At 41.5% G+C, this 16,870-nt stretch overlaps 1 protein-coding gene and 1 long non-coding RNA gene across 4 annotated transcripts in view; both read right to left on the bottom strand.

The window, feature by feature from the left end:
- phf10 (PHD finger protein 10) overlaps positions 1–1,202 on the bottom strand; it is a 191,813-nt gene extending 190,611 nt beyond the window's left edge. For all 3 annotated transcript variants that reach the window (XM_072265830.1, XM_072265829.1, XM_072265831.1), the window contains exon 1: positions 1,119–1,202. In XM_072265830.1, the coding sequence (XP_072121931.1) occupies positions 1,119–1,190 (72 nt within the window). In that variant the 5' untranslated portion in view covers positions 1,191–1,202. The remainder of the gene's footprint in view (positions 1–1,118) is intronic.
- A 6,750-nt stretch (positions 1,203–7,952) lies between these two features.
- On the bottom strand, positions 7,953–16,045 carry LOC140202269 (uncharacterized). Its single transcript, XR_011887056.1, has 3 exons — positions 15,918–16,045; positions 11,953–12,161; positions 7,953–8,172 (listed from the first exon to the last, which is right to left on the bottom strand). It is a non-coding gene; the product is annotated as an uncharacterized lncRNA (long non-coding RNA).
- Positions 16,046–16,870: the final 825 nt, after the last annotated feature.

The raw sequence follows: 16,870 nt of genomic DNA on the forward strand, positions 1-16,870 counted from the left end.
TCTTACATTACATACTCTTCGGCCCACCATGTTGTGTTGACCTTTTAACCCACTCTAAGATCAATCTAACCTTTCCCTCCTACATAGCCCTCCATTTTTCTATCATCCACTTGCTTCTCTGAGAGCTTCTTAAATGTCCCAAATGTATCTGCCTCTAACACCACCCCTGGCAGGGCATTCCACACACCCAACCCTCTCTGTGTAAAATACGTTCCTCTGAAATCCGCACCCCCCCCCCCCCGCTTCCTCAAATCAGTCAAGAGTCTATAATACAGTCCAAATCACTGATAAACATTTCTTAAAAAATAAATTGTGTCAGATAGTCTTACCCTATCAAAGTTATTTCTTGTGATCTACCCATCCCTTCCCACCTTCTCTGCTACCTCAAACTAACTTGTTTACTCTCTTTCCCAGTTCTGATGAAGGTTTCATAAACTATTTCTCTCCCCACAGATGTCTCTGGACTTGCGGCGTGTCTCCAGTATTTCTGTCTTTGTTACAACCCATAACCATTGTACCATTATCTCCCAATTACTGGTTTCATTGTCTTCGCCAATACTTATTCCTTTTCAACATTTCCAAAACGTTGTTACACTGCCGTTTGTGGGAGCTTGCTCTGCCCAACAAAGCTATCACAATGCCAAGAGTGATAAGACTCAAAGTACTTAACTGGCTATAAAGTGCTTTAGTTAATCCTGATGGCACTACAGTATATAAACGCAGGTCCTATTCAGGAGGTGTTAATACATAGACGTGGTTGATCTGGTGACTGGAATCCTCCTCTTTCTTTTTTACGAAACAAAAATTATAGAAACTGGAAATACAGAGAATGTCAGGAGCCCGTTGCAAATCATTTGGTGGGAGATATGATAAAGTTTCAGGCCAGAGACCTTTCACGTTTCACTGGACTGTCAGAAACTCTTTGGAATTATGCCGCTCGCGTCACTTGCAGGCGGATTCGTTGAGCCGTAAACTCAAAATCAATCCACCCCTTCGCTCGGGAGAGAGCGGGTGGGCAGGCGCCTAGCAACCCGAGGTTAAAGCCACGGCCGCCAGGAATCCGCACCGAAGGATGGGGAAAGCAAAGGGAACCCGGCTCCCTTTTCCTGGACACTCACCCTGCTGGACCGCGCTCCCGGAGTTGCCGGGTTGCTATCGCACAGGCGGCTCGATGATACCACAGTAGCCATTTTAACTGAAGCGTTTTTCCTGGCTAGTGGGCCGACCATAAGCGTTCCCTTAGACGCCGAAGCCGAAAATCTCGGCCAGCGCCATGGTCGGCCCACCAGACGCTGTTACTTGATGTGTTTCCATCCCTCGGGTCCAAAACAGATCATTGTCTGCGGAATAATCTTGGGCTTGGAGTGAAGAAGGGGATCAGACCAAATGCAAAATATCTTCACGAAGATGTATTTATAAGGGTGAAGTTGTTAGCATTAAGTAAAATATCGAGATTGCTTTAGCCTTCCAATTCCAGTCTGTTCATTATTAGCATTGGTTTATTATTCACATGTACCAAGGTAGAGTGATCATCAAATCCTTACACAGCGCATTGAGCGAGACTAAAGTAAAATGGTAAAAGCTACTGAAACAGTGCAGAGCAAGTAAACGATAAACTGTAAGATCATAAAGAGGTAGATTATGAGGCCAAGAGTCTATCGGAGAGTGTAAGTACTCCATTCAAGAGCCTGACAGTGGGATAGAAGTTGTTCTTGAGCCCAGTGGAACATACTTCAGATGTTTGTATCTTCTGCCCGATGAGAGAGGGGGGAAGAGAGAACGGCCTGGTTAGGTTGGATCTTTGATTATGTTGGGTGCTTTACTGAGGCAATGAAATGTACATCATCCGGAAAGCAATCTGCTGCAATTACACACTGTAAGGTGATGCTTTAGAAACAAGCATTTGGCCATCTGCCTTAACACATTGGTACAAATGACATTTTTATAATCTTGCTATGAAGCACCTAAAGGCATTTCGCGATTAAAGATGTAAGTAGCTTTTGTTGGATTCCTTCGTGGCAGCCTGATTCATGACTGTTGGTCAGAACACATACACCTAGCTAGTGAAAAACTTTCTTTTACATGTCCTCCATACAAGTCATTTCAAAACTACATACATCCAGATAGTACGTGGGAAAAGCAGTTCTGCATTCTGTTGGAGCTTTTCCTTTGAATTAGCATCATGTGCTGATGTGATGAAATGTCTGTATAATGGAGGGCCTGGGTGCAAAACATCGTCTGTTTATTCCCCTCCACAGATGCTGCCTGACCGACATGCTGAGATCCACCAGCATTTTGTGTGTGTCACTTTGGATTTCCAGCATCCGCTGAATTTCCTGTGTAAAAGTTTTTTCACTTTACCCGGGTACAAATGGCAATAATAAACCAATTGAGCATTAGCAAATTCAAAATATCCTGTTACAGTTCCCATTACTGAGAAAATGCAGTGCAGGTAGACAATAAGCTGCAACAGCCATATGGAGGGAGACTGTGGTCAAAAGTTTATTATTGTGGTTTCCATTCAATAGTCAATTGAAGCCATTTTTGAGCCTGGTGGCACGTGCCTTTTGTCTTCTTCTTGATAAGAGAGAATGTCCAGGGTGGGAGAGCTTTTTCACTATGTTAGGCAGTGGCAATTGTAGACAGAGTCCCGAGTGGTGAGACCGGTTTCTCTGATGAACTGAGCTGTGTCCACAATTCTCTGTCTGCCTGGTAATCTCTTCCTGTATCAGACCTTGGAATCAAGCATCCAATATGACAGAGTATGTGAATAATGTGGCCTGGCCAGCTGAGTGGAACTAGGGCCTCAATGTTGAGGATGTGAGTCTGGGAAAGGATGCTAACATCAGTCCCTTCTGTGGATTGGAGGCTTTTACAGAGAGAAAATTCTTGGTATTTTAAGGTTAATACTTTTATCTAGTCCAAATCTCAAAAGTATGTAGGAGGATAGAGATCTGTACTTCCCAATAGCCATCAAGTTTTGAGCTTTGCTTGGGAACAAGATCTTCCAGCGGCCCTTTCCTCAAACAGCCAGCAGTTATGCACCACGTTGAATGTGACAATGAATTTCATTATTAATGTCTGTCTTTGCTGAGGGATGGCTCACATTTTGCAGTCTGGAGGGATTTTTTTTTATTGTTGGACAGTGATTTTGCACCACAGGGACATGTTGGTAGAGAACTGTTGTTTTGTGGATATTATTTCAAATATTTTAGATTACTAGCATACAAATTTGGAATATTAGGCTAGCAAAACAGTCACTGTTGGAATGAAAATTTGCAGTATTTAGAGATTGATGAAAAATAAAGTTGAAAATATACCAATTGATTATCACTATAAAAAGCATTTGTACAGACTCCACAGATGCTGACCTCCTCCCACAACCTGCTCAGCAAGCTTTGCTGCTGAAGTGACTGAAGTCCCTGTGAGGAACATAAAACCTCTGGATGACAGAAACATCATTTGAAAATTTCCTGCCAAAATTACACTGGAAGATTTGGAGATCTCTAGATAAAGTCTATTCCATTCCATTAATAATTCTGCTTCATCCACTGATTTATTGATCATACTTCAGAACGGAAAAAGAAACTTTTACCAATGGGAGAGTGTCAATAGTCAGAGCAGATACTTAAAGTAGTTGGAAGCAAAAATTCCAAGCGTCACTGCTGGCTATTAATTAACACACAATTAGAAAATTTGCTGAAACAGTATCAATAGAGATTGGATAAACACATTAAGGAAAACTGCAGGATAACGGAAAATGATATGGGTTTGATTCTAATTGGCATGTCCCTTAAACAAGTCAATAGACATTGCAGATGCAATGGGCCAGATAATATGGAGGCTCCAATGTGCAGGACTGAAAGCGGCTGCAGGGGTGTCGATCCAAAATGATAGGAGAAGACAGGAGGGGTCCTATCATTTTGGATCTCCCCCTCCCCCTCTCAAATCTCTTACTAGCTCTTCTTTCAGTTAGTCCTGACGAAGGGTCTCGGCCTGAAACGTCGACTGTACCTCTTCCTAGAGATGCTGTCTGGCCTGCTGCATTCACCAGCAACTTTGATGTGTGTTGCTTGAATTTCCAGCATCTGCAGAACTCCTCGTGTCACTGCTAATGTAATTGTCTTTCTGACGAAGCAGTGTTTGGGTTATGGTTAGAGATAATAGGTGCTTTGGAATGTGAGTCGTCCAATGAAGGGAGTGTGTTTTCATGTTGTGTGCCTGACAGTGGGGTGAGCTCGGTCTTTTGTTTGGCGGGAAATGAAGGGAGAAGACGCCGGAGAGAAGAGGTCGCAGGACTCGACCAGGAGTAGGGCCATAATCCGGCGAAGCCCGGGGAGCTCAAAGGAGGATTGGTGAAGGGGAAACTGAGCTCCAACTTGTGCACATTAGCCTGTTTCATTAAAATGGGCCCTTTCCTTCTTTTTGTTTTTACTTTCTCTTTACTAACTTTAGTCAAATTAAGAATTATAAAGCTAAATAATTCAATTGTATGCAGTGTACTGTCTGTTATCTCGTGGTACTCATTTGCAACAGGGTAGCAAATCATGCAGCATCCACACAAATGGGGTTTCGGGAAGGGCTCGCATCTCAATTTCACATGTTTGGTGGGGCCAGAGATCATCTTCCCTAGACTTACGCAGGCCACACAACCAGAATGTTTCAGAGTGTTTTTGTAACTTGCAATAATTTTTTGTGTCGTACATTGTGCAGCTGCTGCAGAACAAGACATTTCACAATATGCATAACTGAAAATAAACCAGAATCTGATTTTCTTGCACTGTATGGTTTTTAAAACAAGCTAGACCATTGGAAACAGAACTAAGTACCTACTGGAAAACAGCCAATGTGATTCTCTTCTTTAAAAGGTGAAGATGGAAGGCAGGGATCTCCAGGTCAGTTAGCTTAACATATATCGTTGGCAAGATGCTCGAGTCAATAATCAAGAGGATATAACTAATCTTATGAAAGCTGAATGAAATGAAACATAGTCAACCTGGTTTATGAAAGGGAAATCACATTTGACAAATTTGTTCAAATTGTTTCTGGATGTAACAGAGAGTTGAAATATGAGAGCTGGTAAAGGTAGTAAATTTAGGGTCCAGAGGAGGTTCATGAGAATAATTCTGGGAATGTAAGGGTTAACATGTGAGGAGCATTTGATGGCTCTTAGCCTGTACATGCTGGAGTTTAGAAGAATGGTGGGGGGGCGGAAATCACATTGAAACCCATGCAATATTGAAAAGACTAGATAGAGTGGACGTGGAGAGTATGTTTCCTGTACTGGGGGAGTTTAAGACCAGAGGGAAAAGCCTCAGACTAGAAGGTTAGAAGAGATGTGGAGGAATTGCTTTAGCCAGAGCCAGAATTCATTGCCACAGACAGCCATGGCAGCCAGGTTATTGGCTATATTTAAAGTGGAGTTTGATAGGCTCTTGATTATTAAAGATATCAAAAGTTACAGGGAGAAGGCAAGAAAAATGGCATTGAGAGGAACAATAAATCAGCCATGATAGAATGGCAGAGCAAACTCAATGCCTTGAATGGCCTAATTCTGCTCTGATATCTCATGATCTAATTCACAAAATGTTTGCCGGCGAGTCCAATAATCTAAGCAGAATTTTTATCTTTATTGCAAAGGATATGGAGTTTAAGAACAGGGAGGTTTTGTTACAGTTGTACAGAACAGAGTGTTGGTGAGGCCATATCTGTGAACAGTTCGCTTCTACTCATGAAGGAGCATCCAGTAGCATTAGAAGCATTCCAGATTAGCTCCTTGAATGAAAGGATTGTTCTGTCAAGAGAGGCTAGACATTTTTAAAAATCACAGTGTGGCATGGGCAGACAGTAATTTTTTGGAGCTTAGAAAAAGGAGAGGTGCTCTTATTTGAACTTGCATGATCCCAAGAGTCTTGTGAGAATAAATATTGACTTAATTTCACTAGTAGGAGAATTGTGAACATGAGGAAGGTGTTCCAAAATAAGGGGATTGTGATTTAAAACTGTTGTGAAAAAGTTCCTTCTCTCAGAGGGCAGTGAATTTCGGGAATTCCCTGCCCTGAGTTGGGGAAGACCAGATTATTATGTTATTTAAAATGGAAATAGATAAGTATTTGAAATAGACGTAGGAGTTGAGGATTATGGAGAACTAGCACAGAAGAGAGTACCTGGCTGAGTACTGAAGACCTGTACTGACCAACTTGCTCTGGCAATGTGTGGTACCCACCTCCTTCAGGCAGGCTTCAATCGTACCAGTGCCCAAGAGCGTAGTAACCTGCCTCAATGACTATCGCCCAGTGACACTTACATCCACAGTGATTCAGTGTCTTGACAGGCAGGTGTTGAAGCTCCTGTCTGAACGGTGACTTAGATCCACTCCAATTCTCCTACCGAAGAAACAGGTCTACAGCAGATACTATCTCACTGGCTCTTCACACCACTCTGGAACATCTGTACAGCAAAGATGCATACATCAGGATGCTCTTCATCAATTATAGTACCATGATCCTCTCAAATCTAATCAATAACCTCTGAGACCTGGGCCTCAGTACCTCCTTGTACAATTCGATCCTGGATTTCCTCACTTGTAGACCCCAGTCAGTTCAGATTGGCAAAAACATCTCCTCTACAATCTCCTACGATCACAGGAGCATCACAGGGATGTGTACAGCCCCCTGCTCTACTTGCTTTACACCTACAACTATGTAGCTACATAGAGCTCCAACAACAATACAACTTTGTTTTTGACACCACTGTATCAAAGGGGGCGATGAATCAGCGTACAGGAGGGAGATTGAAAATATAGCTCAGTGGTGTAATAACAATGACCTCTCACTCAGTGTCAATAAGAGCAAGGTACTGATTGTAGACTTCAGGAGCGGGAAACCAGAGGTCCATGAGCCAGTAATCATCGGAGGAAAAGAGGTGGAGAGGGTCAGTAGCTTTAAATCCCTGGGTGTCACTACCTCAGAGGACTTGTACTGGACCCATTATTAAATATGATTGCAAAGAAAGCACCACAGCGCCTCTACTTCCTCAGGAGTCTGTGGAGGTTCGGCATGTCATTGTAAACCTTGGCAAACTTCTATAGATGTGCAGTGGAAAGTGCACTGACTGGCTGCATTACAGGCTGATATGGGAACATCGATGCCTCTGAGCAGAAAATCCTACAAAAGATAGTGGATTTGGTGCAGTGAATCATTGGTAAAACTCTCCCAACCATTGAGCACATCTACATGAAATGTTGCCACAGAAAAGCAGCATCCATCATCAAAGATCCTCACCACCCAGGCAATATTCTTTTCCTCCTGTTGCCATCACGTAGAAGGTTCAGGAGCCTCAGGACTTGCATCACCAGGCTCATGAAGTTACCACCCCTCAACCATCAGCTCTTCAACAAAAGGCAATAGGTACATTCATTTAAGGACTCTGTTATATTGTTTCAAACTCTTAACTATTGCAGTTCATTTATATCGACATTTGTGCAGTTTGCTTAAAGTTTATAGTTCCTGATGTTTACAGTTACTGTTCTATATATTTGCTAAATATGCCCACAGAAAAAGAATCTCAGGATTGTATGTGGTGACATGTATGTTCTCTGATAATAAATTTTACTTTGAACTTTGAAAAGAAGTTATAAACATATGAAATGTCAGGGCAGGCTTCTTGAATTAGGAAAAACTATTTACTTCACATTGATTTGTGATATTATTGCTAACTAATGATAATTTAAAATTATGTAAATTTATTTGCACACAAAGCATGTACTTAGACAATAGACAATAGGTGCAGGAGTAGGCCATTTGGCCCTTCGAGCCAGCACCACCATTCACTGTGATCATGGCTGATCATCCACTATCAGTATCTAGTTCCTGCCTTATCCCCGTACTTGATACTTATTAAAACTGAAAGTGCAGATAAAATTTTGGATTAAGTGAAACAATCTTATACTCCACGCTTGCGTACTTTGTGAATTCTGGGTTTAATTTCTTCAACAAACTACAATATGCTTTTTAAAACGCTCTCTAAATTATGAAGTAAATGGTAAACATTATAGTAATGCTATTCAAAATATACAGCATACACTATCCCTACTACAAAAGATGAAGTTGTTTGAAATTGGCTTTCACACCAGTTATCATATTCTGGATCCCAGAGAAATCTGGTGGCAATCTGTGGAATTAAAGTAAAATCTGTTAGAATGGCATATGCAATCATTTCAAACATGCAATACTGCATTCTGAATTAAACACCAAAGAATAAAGAGCACAAGAGAACACGTTGATCATTGACTCTACTTGTTCTTTGAAGAACAATTCACTTGTTCAATTTCCCTCCCATCATCAACCAGCCCAGCAATTTTTGTATTAAATTTGTATCTGATTCCTTTTTAATTACACAATTTATTTTGCATCGATCTCACTTTCAGGTAGTTCATGCCAGATAATTTCTCACTCTATAAAATCTCTATCCTTGCACCACCCCCAGACTTCTTGCTTGAACTTCAAATCCATCGTCATTTACTTAATCTGTCCACTCAATTGAACAGCTTCTTCATATTTACCTGGTTAGTTTCGCACATATCTACCAATCTTCACTAACCTTGTGGGCTCTAGATTTTCTTGTCTGTCCTAATAACTGATATCCCTTAACCGTAGAACCATTCTAGAAACTTTTTTCTGCAAGTTCCCTTGGTCCTTCATGTTACTTCTGTTGTGATCACATCAAGGATCAATACTGAATGTTCTGGCCTGAATTACACATCTGTAAGGAATCCATGATTTCATATGTTTACCCATCACTTTTGCACCCTAGCACCTTGAAGGATCTGAGCACATACACACCCAGGTTTCTCTCCTGCTGACAGTTTTTGTGCTTTCTGCCAAAATGTACCATTTCATACTCCCCAACATTAAATTTCATTTACCAATTTACCTGCTTGAATTCTGCAGTCTAATTTTTTTTCAGTTCCCATACAAGCATTTTTGCTATTTTTAAATATAGTAATTTGCTCTGCATCCTAATCATCAACTCAAATCAAAACATAACAACTTGATTTTGGGGGAAAACTATGTCTAATCTCTTTTCAGTACTCAGTCCCGAGCCTTAGCTCTTCAGGTACAGATCCAGGCATTCTTTTCAAAATGTGGTGACAGATCCAGATCACACTAAACAAACATGATCAGCCTATTTAAAATAAGTATTCAAATAAATAAGCATATTTAAGTATTAAAATAAATACCTACTCTTAAATCTTAATTTTTTTAATTCTCCCATGAAAACTTCAGCTACTAGTTTATATCATTCAGGTGCCAATTATTTTGCCTTAGATTTTATGTCATCAGAAAGGGAAAGATTCTTTGCCTTGAAGTGTTTACTATAAAGGTCTTTATTTCTTAGTTTGTCCTTTTGGGGAAAAAGAAATGAAAATGAATATTGGCCTTTCTCCATTCTATCTTTTTATTAATTTTCAAAGGCCTTTCTCCATTCTAAAAATGTTTTGTTCCTTAACGAATAAAATTCAGAGCAATTTTACTTTCTTCCTATCAAAGCAAAAATTAGGCATTTTCCTCACAGTGCATTTTTTAATGTTTGGCAAAGGAAGTGTGGCACTTGTTGCCAATAACATCGGCTAAACAGGCTGTAACTAATCAAACCTCCACTGCCCTTCTCAAATGCATTGTCATCAGATAATTTTTAAAAACCTAGATGGGTGTCACTTGACTACTCAATTCTTCTCCATTTTGGCACACTGATGCCCCATAAACATTAATTCATGTGATTTTGTTCCTTCTGTCTCTACACAATCCCACGTCCCATTGGTGCTTGTTAATCCCTATTGAAGTAAATTTTAATGTATTGGGAGATAAAATGTCTGAGCAGACTTGATGGGCCTAATGGCTCCCAAGCCCATTATCTTGTGGTGTTTAAATTCCTTCATTAGCTCTGCAATTTTGCCTGCTGTAGAGCTAAGAGAGCTCAGCATTCATCAACACACATCAAAGTTGCTGGTGAACACAGCAGGCCAGGCAGCATCTCTAGGAAGAGGTACAGTCGACGTTTCAGGCCGAGACCCTTCGTCAGGGCTAACTGAAGGAAGAGTTAGTAAGAGATTTGAAAGTGGGAGGGGGAGGGGGAGATCCAAAATGATAGGAGACGACAGGAGGGGGACGGATGGAGCCAAGAGCTGGACAGTTGATTGGCAAAAGGGATATGAGAGGATCATGGGACAGGATGGGATTATGGGAGAAAGAAAAGGGGGAGGGGGAAAAAGCCCAGAGGATGGGCAAGGGGTATAGTGAGAGGGACAGAGGGAGAAAAAGGAGAGAGAGAAAAAGAAAGTGTGTATATAAATAAATAATGGATGGGATACGAGGGGGAGGTGGGGCATTAGCAGAAGTTTCAGAAGTCAATGTTCATGCCATCAGGTTGGAGGCTACCCAGATGGAATATAAGGTGTTGTTCCTCCAACCTGAGTGTGGCTTCATCTTTACAGTAGAGGAGGCCGTGGATAGACATATCAGAATTTCCAGCAACTCCAGATTTCCTCGTGTCAGCATTCATCACTCTTTTCTCCAGCACTGGTAGTTGTAACATCCACATTACTGGCATTGGAATCATTTTCCTCTTGTGCTATTTTCATATATGTGTAAATTGAAAAAGGAGGCCAGCATGAAGCTGAGTCCCAAAAGATGGAGACTTCTGGCCTTAACTATCCTGTAATCATCATGCAACCAGAAGTTCCAGGATCATATCCTAACTCTTCCAGTAGCACAGGGCAGCCATTGTTGCCCCCAAGCTAACATCAAATTCCATGGCAGATCCTGTTTGAAATGGGAAAATTCATGGGTGTGATTCTCAAAGTGAGAAGGTGACTTTTGAATAATTTCAAACCAGGCAATATTGATCGGTTTCTGGTTTGAACAGAAAAGGGATGGATTACCAATGTGATTTCAGGATTATCAATACTCGTTATTCAGAGCGCTGCTAGGAGGGTTAAGCAATGAAAATATGTTTGTAATTATTGCTCCCTGAATTGTTGCAGCAATTCAAATAAACTAACAACAAATGCAATTGATTGTTATTGCAAACTAAATCCAGGAATACCAGTTTTAGCATGAAGCTATTCACGGCATTTCCTAACTGCTCTCAGGATGGAATGACACATGCTGGGGAGCACTTTTATTTTAGAATATTTAATCAAATTAAATTTAATCGAGGGATTTATATCCCTTTTCATCAATCCCTAGAATTAAAATCTGCTTTATTTCAATTCATTAAACGTTTCTTTTAATTATCTAAACACACAATGTAAGTTCTTAATAGCTAGAACACCATTAGTTTCACAGTATCCTTTATTTATGTAATCAATGCAAACACATGAAAAGTGGTTATGGGACAATACCCTTACCCAAGTTTTCCCTGACTGGAAGAGAGGTTTTTGAAAATGCATGGCTGTAATTTTGTTGAAGTTTCATTCTGGGCTATAACTGTACAGAATTGTGCTATTCTTGGTGTAGATGTTAATTTGAGGTGTGATTGCAAGATATCTTTTTGCAGAATTAGGGCAGAACCCTCAGCAGCATTTACCTATGCAGTATAACTCTCAGCCATTTCTCTAAACTGCTACACAAAAACACATGTATAACATTTCAAATGGCTAATTAAAACCATGAAGTGCTACCACACTTTATCAGTTTCAAACTAAGGATCCCTAGCATGAAGAATTTGCTTTTGAGGTTTTCAGGACATATGACAGTGATATTAAACCTGAATTTGATTCCGCTATCAGGGAAATCTAGAATATGGGGTTATGGGGTTAGCACAAGAAAGTGGTGTGGAGTAAAATGGCTGAGCAAGCATCTGAGAAGCAGCTTCCTTTCTAACACAGTAACACAGATAAAACAAACCTCACATTTTCTCTTTTCAAAATTATGCTATGGTTTACTTTACCTCCAAAAGTTCATCTAATCTTCTTGCAACTGCAGCAAAATCAAATTTCTTATCTGGAATCATTTTATAGGTATTAGCTAATTTTTGTTTAACCAGACGAGATTTCCCTATCAAAGGTTCTTTGAAAACGTCGCCATCTTCTTTCAATTCATTCTTGTCAGTAACTTGACGGACGGTGTCATGTAGCCTTCCCTTTAAGATCTTGTGAACTTTATTCAGAAAGAAAGTTGTTGGTAATTAGATTATCCAGCATTATATCTTGCCTATTGTTTAATTTTATTTAGAGATACGTAATGGAACAGGCTCTTCGAGCTGTGCCGCCAGACAGCCACCATTTAACCCCAGCCTAATCACAGGACAATTTACAATCACCGATTAACCTACTCACTGGTATGTCTTTGGAAAGTGGGAAGAAACCGGAGCACCTGGGGGAAATCCACGCATTCCACAAGCAAGACATTCAGACCCCTTTCAGATGACACTGGAATTGAACCCCGAACTCCAACCCCCCACTCCCACCCCCCGAGCTGGAACAGCATTGTGCAGACTGCAGTGCGACCATGACGCCCTGATATGCATTTATTATTCACATAAAGTACTTCGGTTATTGAAAATGGCTAATAATTGAGAGTGTTATAGAAAAATGTGTGAATATACGCTGAATTGCATTCAATTTAACACAATACAAAGATTATTTTATACATGCATTGTAACAAGCCAAATTTGCTACTGACAAGAACAAATAATATGAGTGTCTATAGTGATTAACAGGGATATTCTACCTAGAGTACCTTTTAAATTCACAGTATATTACCTATAGAATGGAAACAGTTAAGTTGACTGCCTTGTAAATGAAAAAATCTGAACAACAAGAGGAGGGCATGATGTGAGCCTATAGATCTGAGGTGTAGAGGTTTTGCTGGCTGCTCGCTGTGTAGAACCTACTCTCTCCTTGGCATTACATGGGCTGCAAAGAAAAGAGCCATCAGCTGCTGAGCAAGGGTAAGATGGCTGTGGATCAAGAGGTGTGATACAAGCCAGGGACTGATCAACCCTGGCTGGGTCACCTGAGAGAGAGTCTCTGATGTTGAATGACCTGAAACACCGGATGACCTCAGCTTACATCACTGATGTGTCCCAGTGCGTTCGAGAATGTATCTCAGCATCAAATCAATATAAAGACACTGTTTTCTCCTTGAGTGAGAGAGTGAGAGAGTGAGAGAGTGAGAGAGTGAGAGAGTGAGAGAGTGAGAGAGTGAGAGAGTGAGAGAGTGAGAGAGTGAGAGAGTGAGAGAGTGAGAGAGTGAGAGAGTGAGAGAGTGAGAGAGAGAATGAATATGAATGAATGAATGAATGAGTGGAGTTCACTCTATGTGGATTTAAAGCACAAATCTAAATGAAAGACTGAAACAACAAACTATCTGCAGGTTGAGCAGCATCTGTGAGGTGAAAGGAACTGACAACTTTTCAGGTGGAAATCCTGCATCAGGTCTTGAACTGGGTTTTGATCCAAAACATCAGCAGTTCCTCTCAGTGCTGATTTGGGGGGGCAGGGGAGGTCATTTTTTTGTTTAAGACTGTAACTGTTTACCAGCAGGAACATTAAAGAAATGGGAATAGACCCTTCAACCCCTTGTACTTACTATCCCATTCATAAGATCATGGCAAACTTGTTTTAACCAGTGATAGTTTATAACACTAATCCCACATCCTGTGATTCCCTGAATATGCTAAACATCTGAGCCTTCATATCCCTCTAGCACAAGATTCGAAAGATTCTGTGCCCTACAAGTGGAAAAGTTCCTTCTCATTCCAGTCCAGAATGGCTGACCACTTATTCTGAGACTTGAGACAAATATAACACCTGTGAGAGAAGGCTATTCTGATTGACAGTGAAAAATTAATCAGCAGTGGAAAACTGGTGCTCACAATGAGCATACTGGCTCAATAAATGAGGGAAGCATGGAGACAAGGCAGTGGGACACAAAGGCACTTGCTCCAGTTTCCTCCCACATTCCAAAGGTTAGAGTTAGAAAAGGGGTTCCAAACCTGGGGTCCACTGACCCCTTGCTTAATGGTATTGGTCCATGGCATGAAAAAGATTGGGAACCCCTGGGTTAAAAAGTTGTGGGCATGTGATGTTGGTGCCAGAAACATGATAACACTTGCAAGCTGCCCCCTGTACATCCTTGGACTCTGCTGGGTCTTGAAGCAATCAATGCATTTTACTGTGAAAAGTAAAGCTGATCTTTCAGAGTACCCCGAGTTTCTCTAACAGTTAACGATCATCCGATCTGCTAATGAACCTACTGTATTTGTGTTTATATTGATACAGTACAGTGGTGCATGAGTCACAAAAAGATGAAGGTTTGGTGGCAGTATAGTTTAAGGCAAAAGTTATGTGAAAGCACATCTGGGAATAAATCCAAAAATAGTATATCCGGAGATTATCCCCACTGAGAATGATATTCCAGAATCATGGAGAAGAATTCTAAAAAGTTAGGAAGTTAGAGTCCTCTTAGCTCATAGCTAAGGAGATTTACATCAGTAATCGCTGACCTCCAGCCCTTTCCAAGGAAATAAATAACCTTTCATTCAAGAGGCCTGGAACCCCACTGCTTTAAAGGGTGAGGGAGGCAGATGCCACTCAAAGAAAAAAACCACATACAGGTTCACATGATCTACGAAGCTACTAAATTGGGAGAAAAATAAACAAAAGTGTGTCACCAGCAGACACATGGTACTATAAGCATTTTCTTTGACTTTGAAACCTGGAATAAAACATTTGCAATGGTAACCATGAAATTATGGATTGTTGCTGAATTTAAATCCTATAATTTCCTCCTCACTGATTGTTCTCTTGCTGCAGTATTGAGAACCAGTTGTGAAATAAGCTGCCTGCACTCTCGTAATCAAATTATTAGAAATATTTCAATCAGAGGGTAGAGAATTCCCTGGAACCACTATACTAAGGACTGTAGTGATTCAAGGAAATAGATCATCAAGTGCTTCCATTAAGTATGGGCAATACAAGTTGGCCTTTCACTGACACCCTTATCCAGAAAATGAATTAAAGACACAAATCTGCTAATTGACTCTTCATGGAGTGAAGCATGCCATCCCACCTCAGCATGACTTGTCTATGAATCAGATGCCTCACACTGAACCAGGGAACAAGTGGGCAGCCAATTCTGGCTTGAGAATACAGTCATTTTCAGCCCTCTCTGTGGGGGTGCCTACAACAAGAGGGCAAAGGCTGAGCTGACAAGAGGTTTCGAAGGGAACTGGGGCAATTGTTTTCTACACAGTGGGTGCCTGGACTCCAGAGGTAGAAAGCTGAAAGTTGAAAACCGAAGGGAAAAGCCCAAAGGAATCAGAGGGGCAGAGCTGAACGGAGAGGTCCAGAGGCAGCCTGTCTGAGGGTTGGAGGTATGTTAGGTGGGTGGAGGATGGAAATGTACTTTGTTTTGTTGTTTCTGCTGTACATTATGGGCATGTTTTGTTGGTGCCGGAATGTGTGGCAAACGCAGGCAGGTCGCCTTCAGCGCATTCTCAGGTGTGTTGGCCATGTATATTTGATAAATAAATCTCTATCTCAACCTGGGATTACGCTATGTGAGTAGGTGATGGAGGATGATACCATCCGGACATTTAAATAGCCACTGGAGGTTTACCTGAATCGGATTAATTAATACAGCACCAGGTGTAAATACCAACGGGCAGGTGTAACGGAGAGAGGCGGGGTATCACGTGACACCAAATCTATCCAATCCGATGAACAAGTAGCCAACAGAAGGTGGGGTTCAAGATGATGGACAGCTGAGGGTCACGTGTTGTGGTCTCAGGCCAGCGAGCGCTATACCGCGGTTTCCTTAAACTCGCTGGATTCCGGACCACGGCAACGCTGGCCTTGAGCTTGTCCAATTCATTCGTGACGTCGGTCTTTGCAAATACGTTCACCTTACCTTCCCTGTTCTCCCATCGTCGCTCCGATCCCCTGAAACCGTTGGCTGTTACTGATTTCCAGTTTTAAAAAGACCGACGGCAGCTGCACGCGGAGGGACCCACCCCCACAGCTGTTGGACCAATGGAATGAGAGGGCAGGCGTTTTGTAGTTTAGCTCCACCTGACCTAGACACGTATTGGTCCCCGCCCAAAATGACGTCACACACCGGGCGAATGGAGGGAGCGGGGGAAGAGACTCCTGATTGGCTGTCGCCGACAATCGGGTGTCCAATGGAAAGGCAGCGGGCGGGTGTCGCGGGTTTGAGAGCTATGAGGCTGGGCTAGAGGTTTCCAACCCCTGATACCGGGCTGTAGGTCCGGAGACACCGTCAGTAGCATACCTCACTCAGCAGGAAAACCCCGTCAATTGGTAGGAGGACCTTTATTTGCCAGTAACTGCTCCTGTTATCTGAGAGTCCCACTTTGTGCTTGTTTTCAGATCTGTGCTTTTCAAAGTGATCTTCCTTTACCCTCATTTTCATCTGAAAAGTTGTTTACTTCTCAGCTTTCCCAAAGTAATGAAAGCTTTTCTTCCAAACATGTCAACTTCCCTTCTCTCTGCGCTGATTTCCAGAATATTTCATATCATCTCTTTAAGATTTCCAATAATTAGATTTTTATTTAGGTTGCATCGACCAGAGTGTGAGTGCTAATTACTATTAGCACTTGCTAATTTTCAGTAAACATCCCAAGTTCATTTCTCTAGTAAAGAATAGTGTGGGAATGGGGAACGGTGCCACAGTAGCGTAGCGGTTAGCACAACGCTATTACGGCACAGGGCGTTGGGAAATTGAAGTTCAATTCCAGTGCTGTCTGCAAGAACTTCCACGCTGACATAAATTCTGCTATAAATTCATCATCATGTGCTGTGTCTTATGATGTGGGCAATCATAGTCAACCAAATAGTGATTGT

The sequence above is a fragment of the Mobula birostris genome, chromosome 8 (genome assembly GCF_030028105.1).
Source record: "Mobula birostris isolate sMobBir1 chromosome 8, sMobBir1.hap1, whole genome shotgun sequence".
Lineage (NCBI taxonomy): Eukaryota > Metazoa > Chordata > Chondrichthyes > Myliobatiformes > Myliobatidae > Mobula > Mobula birostris.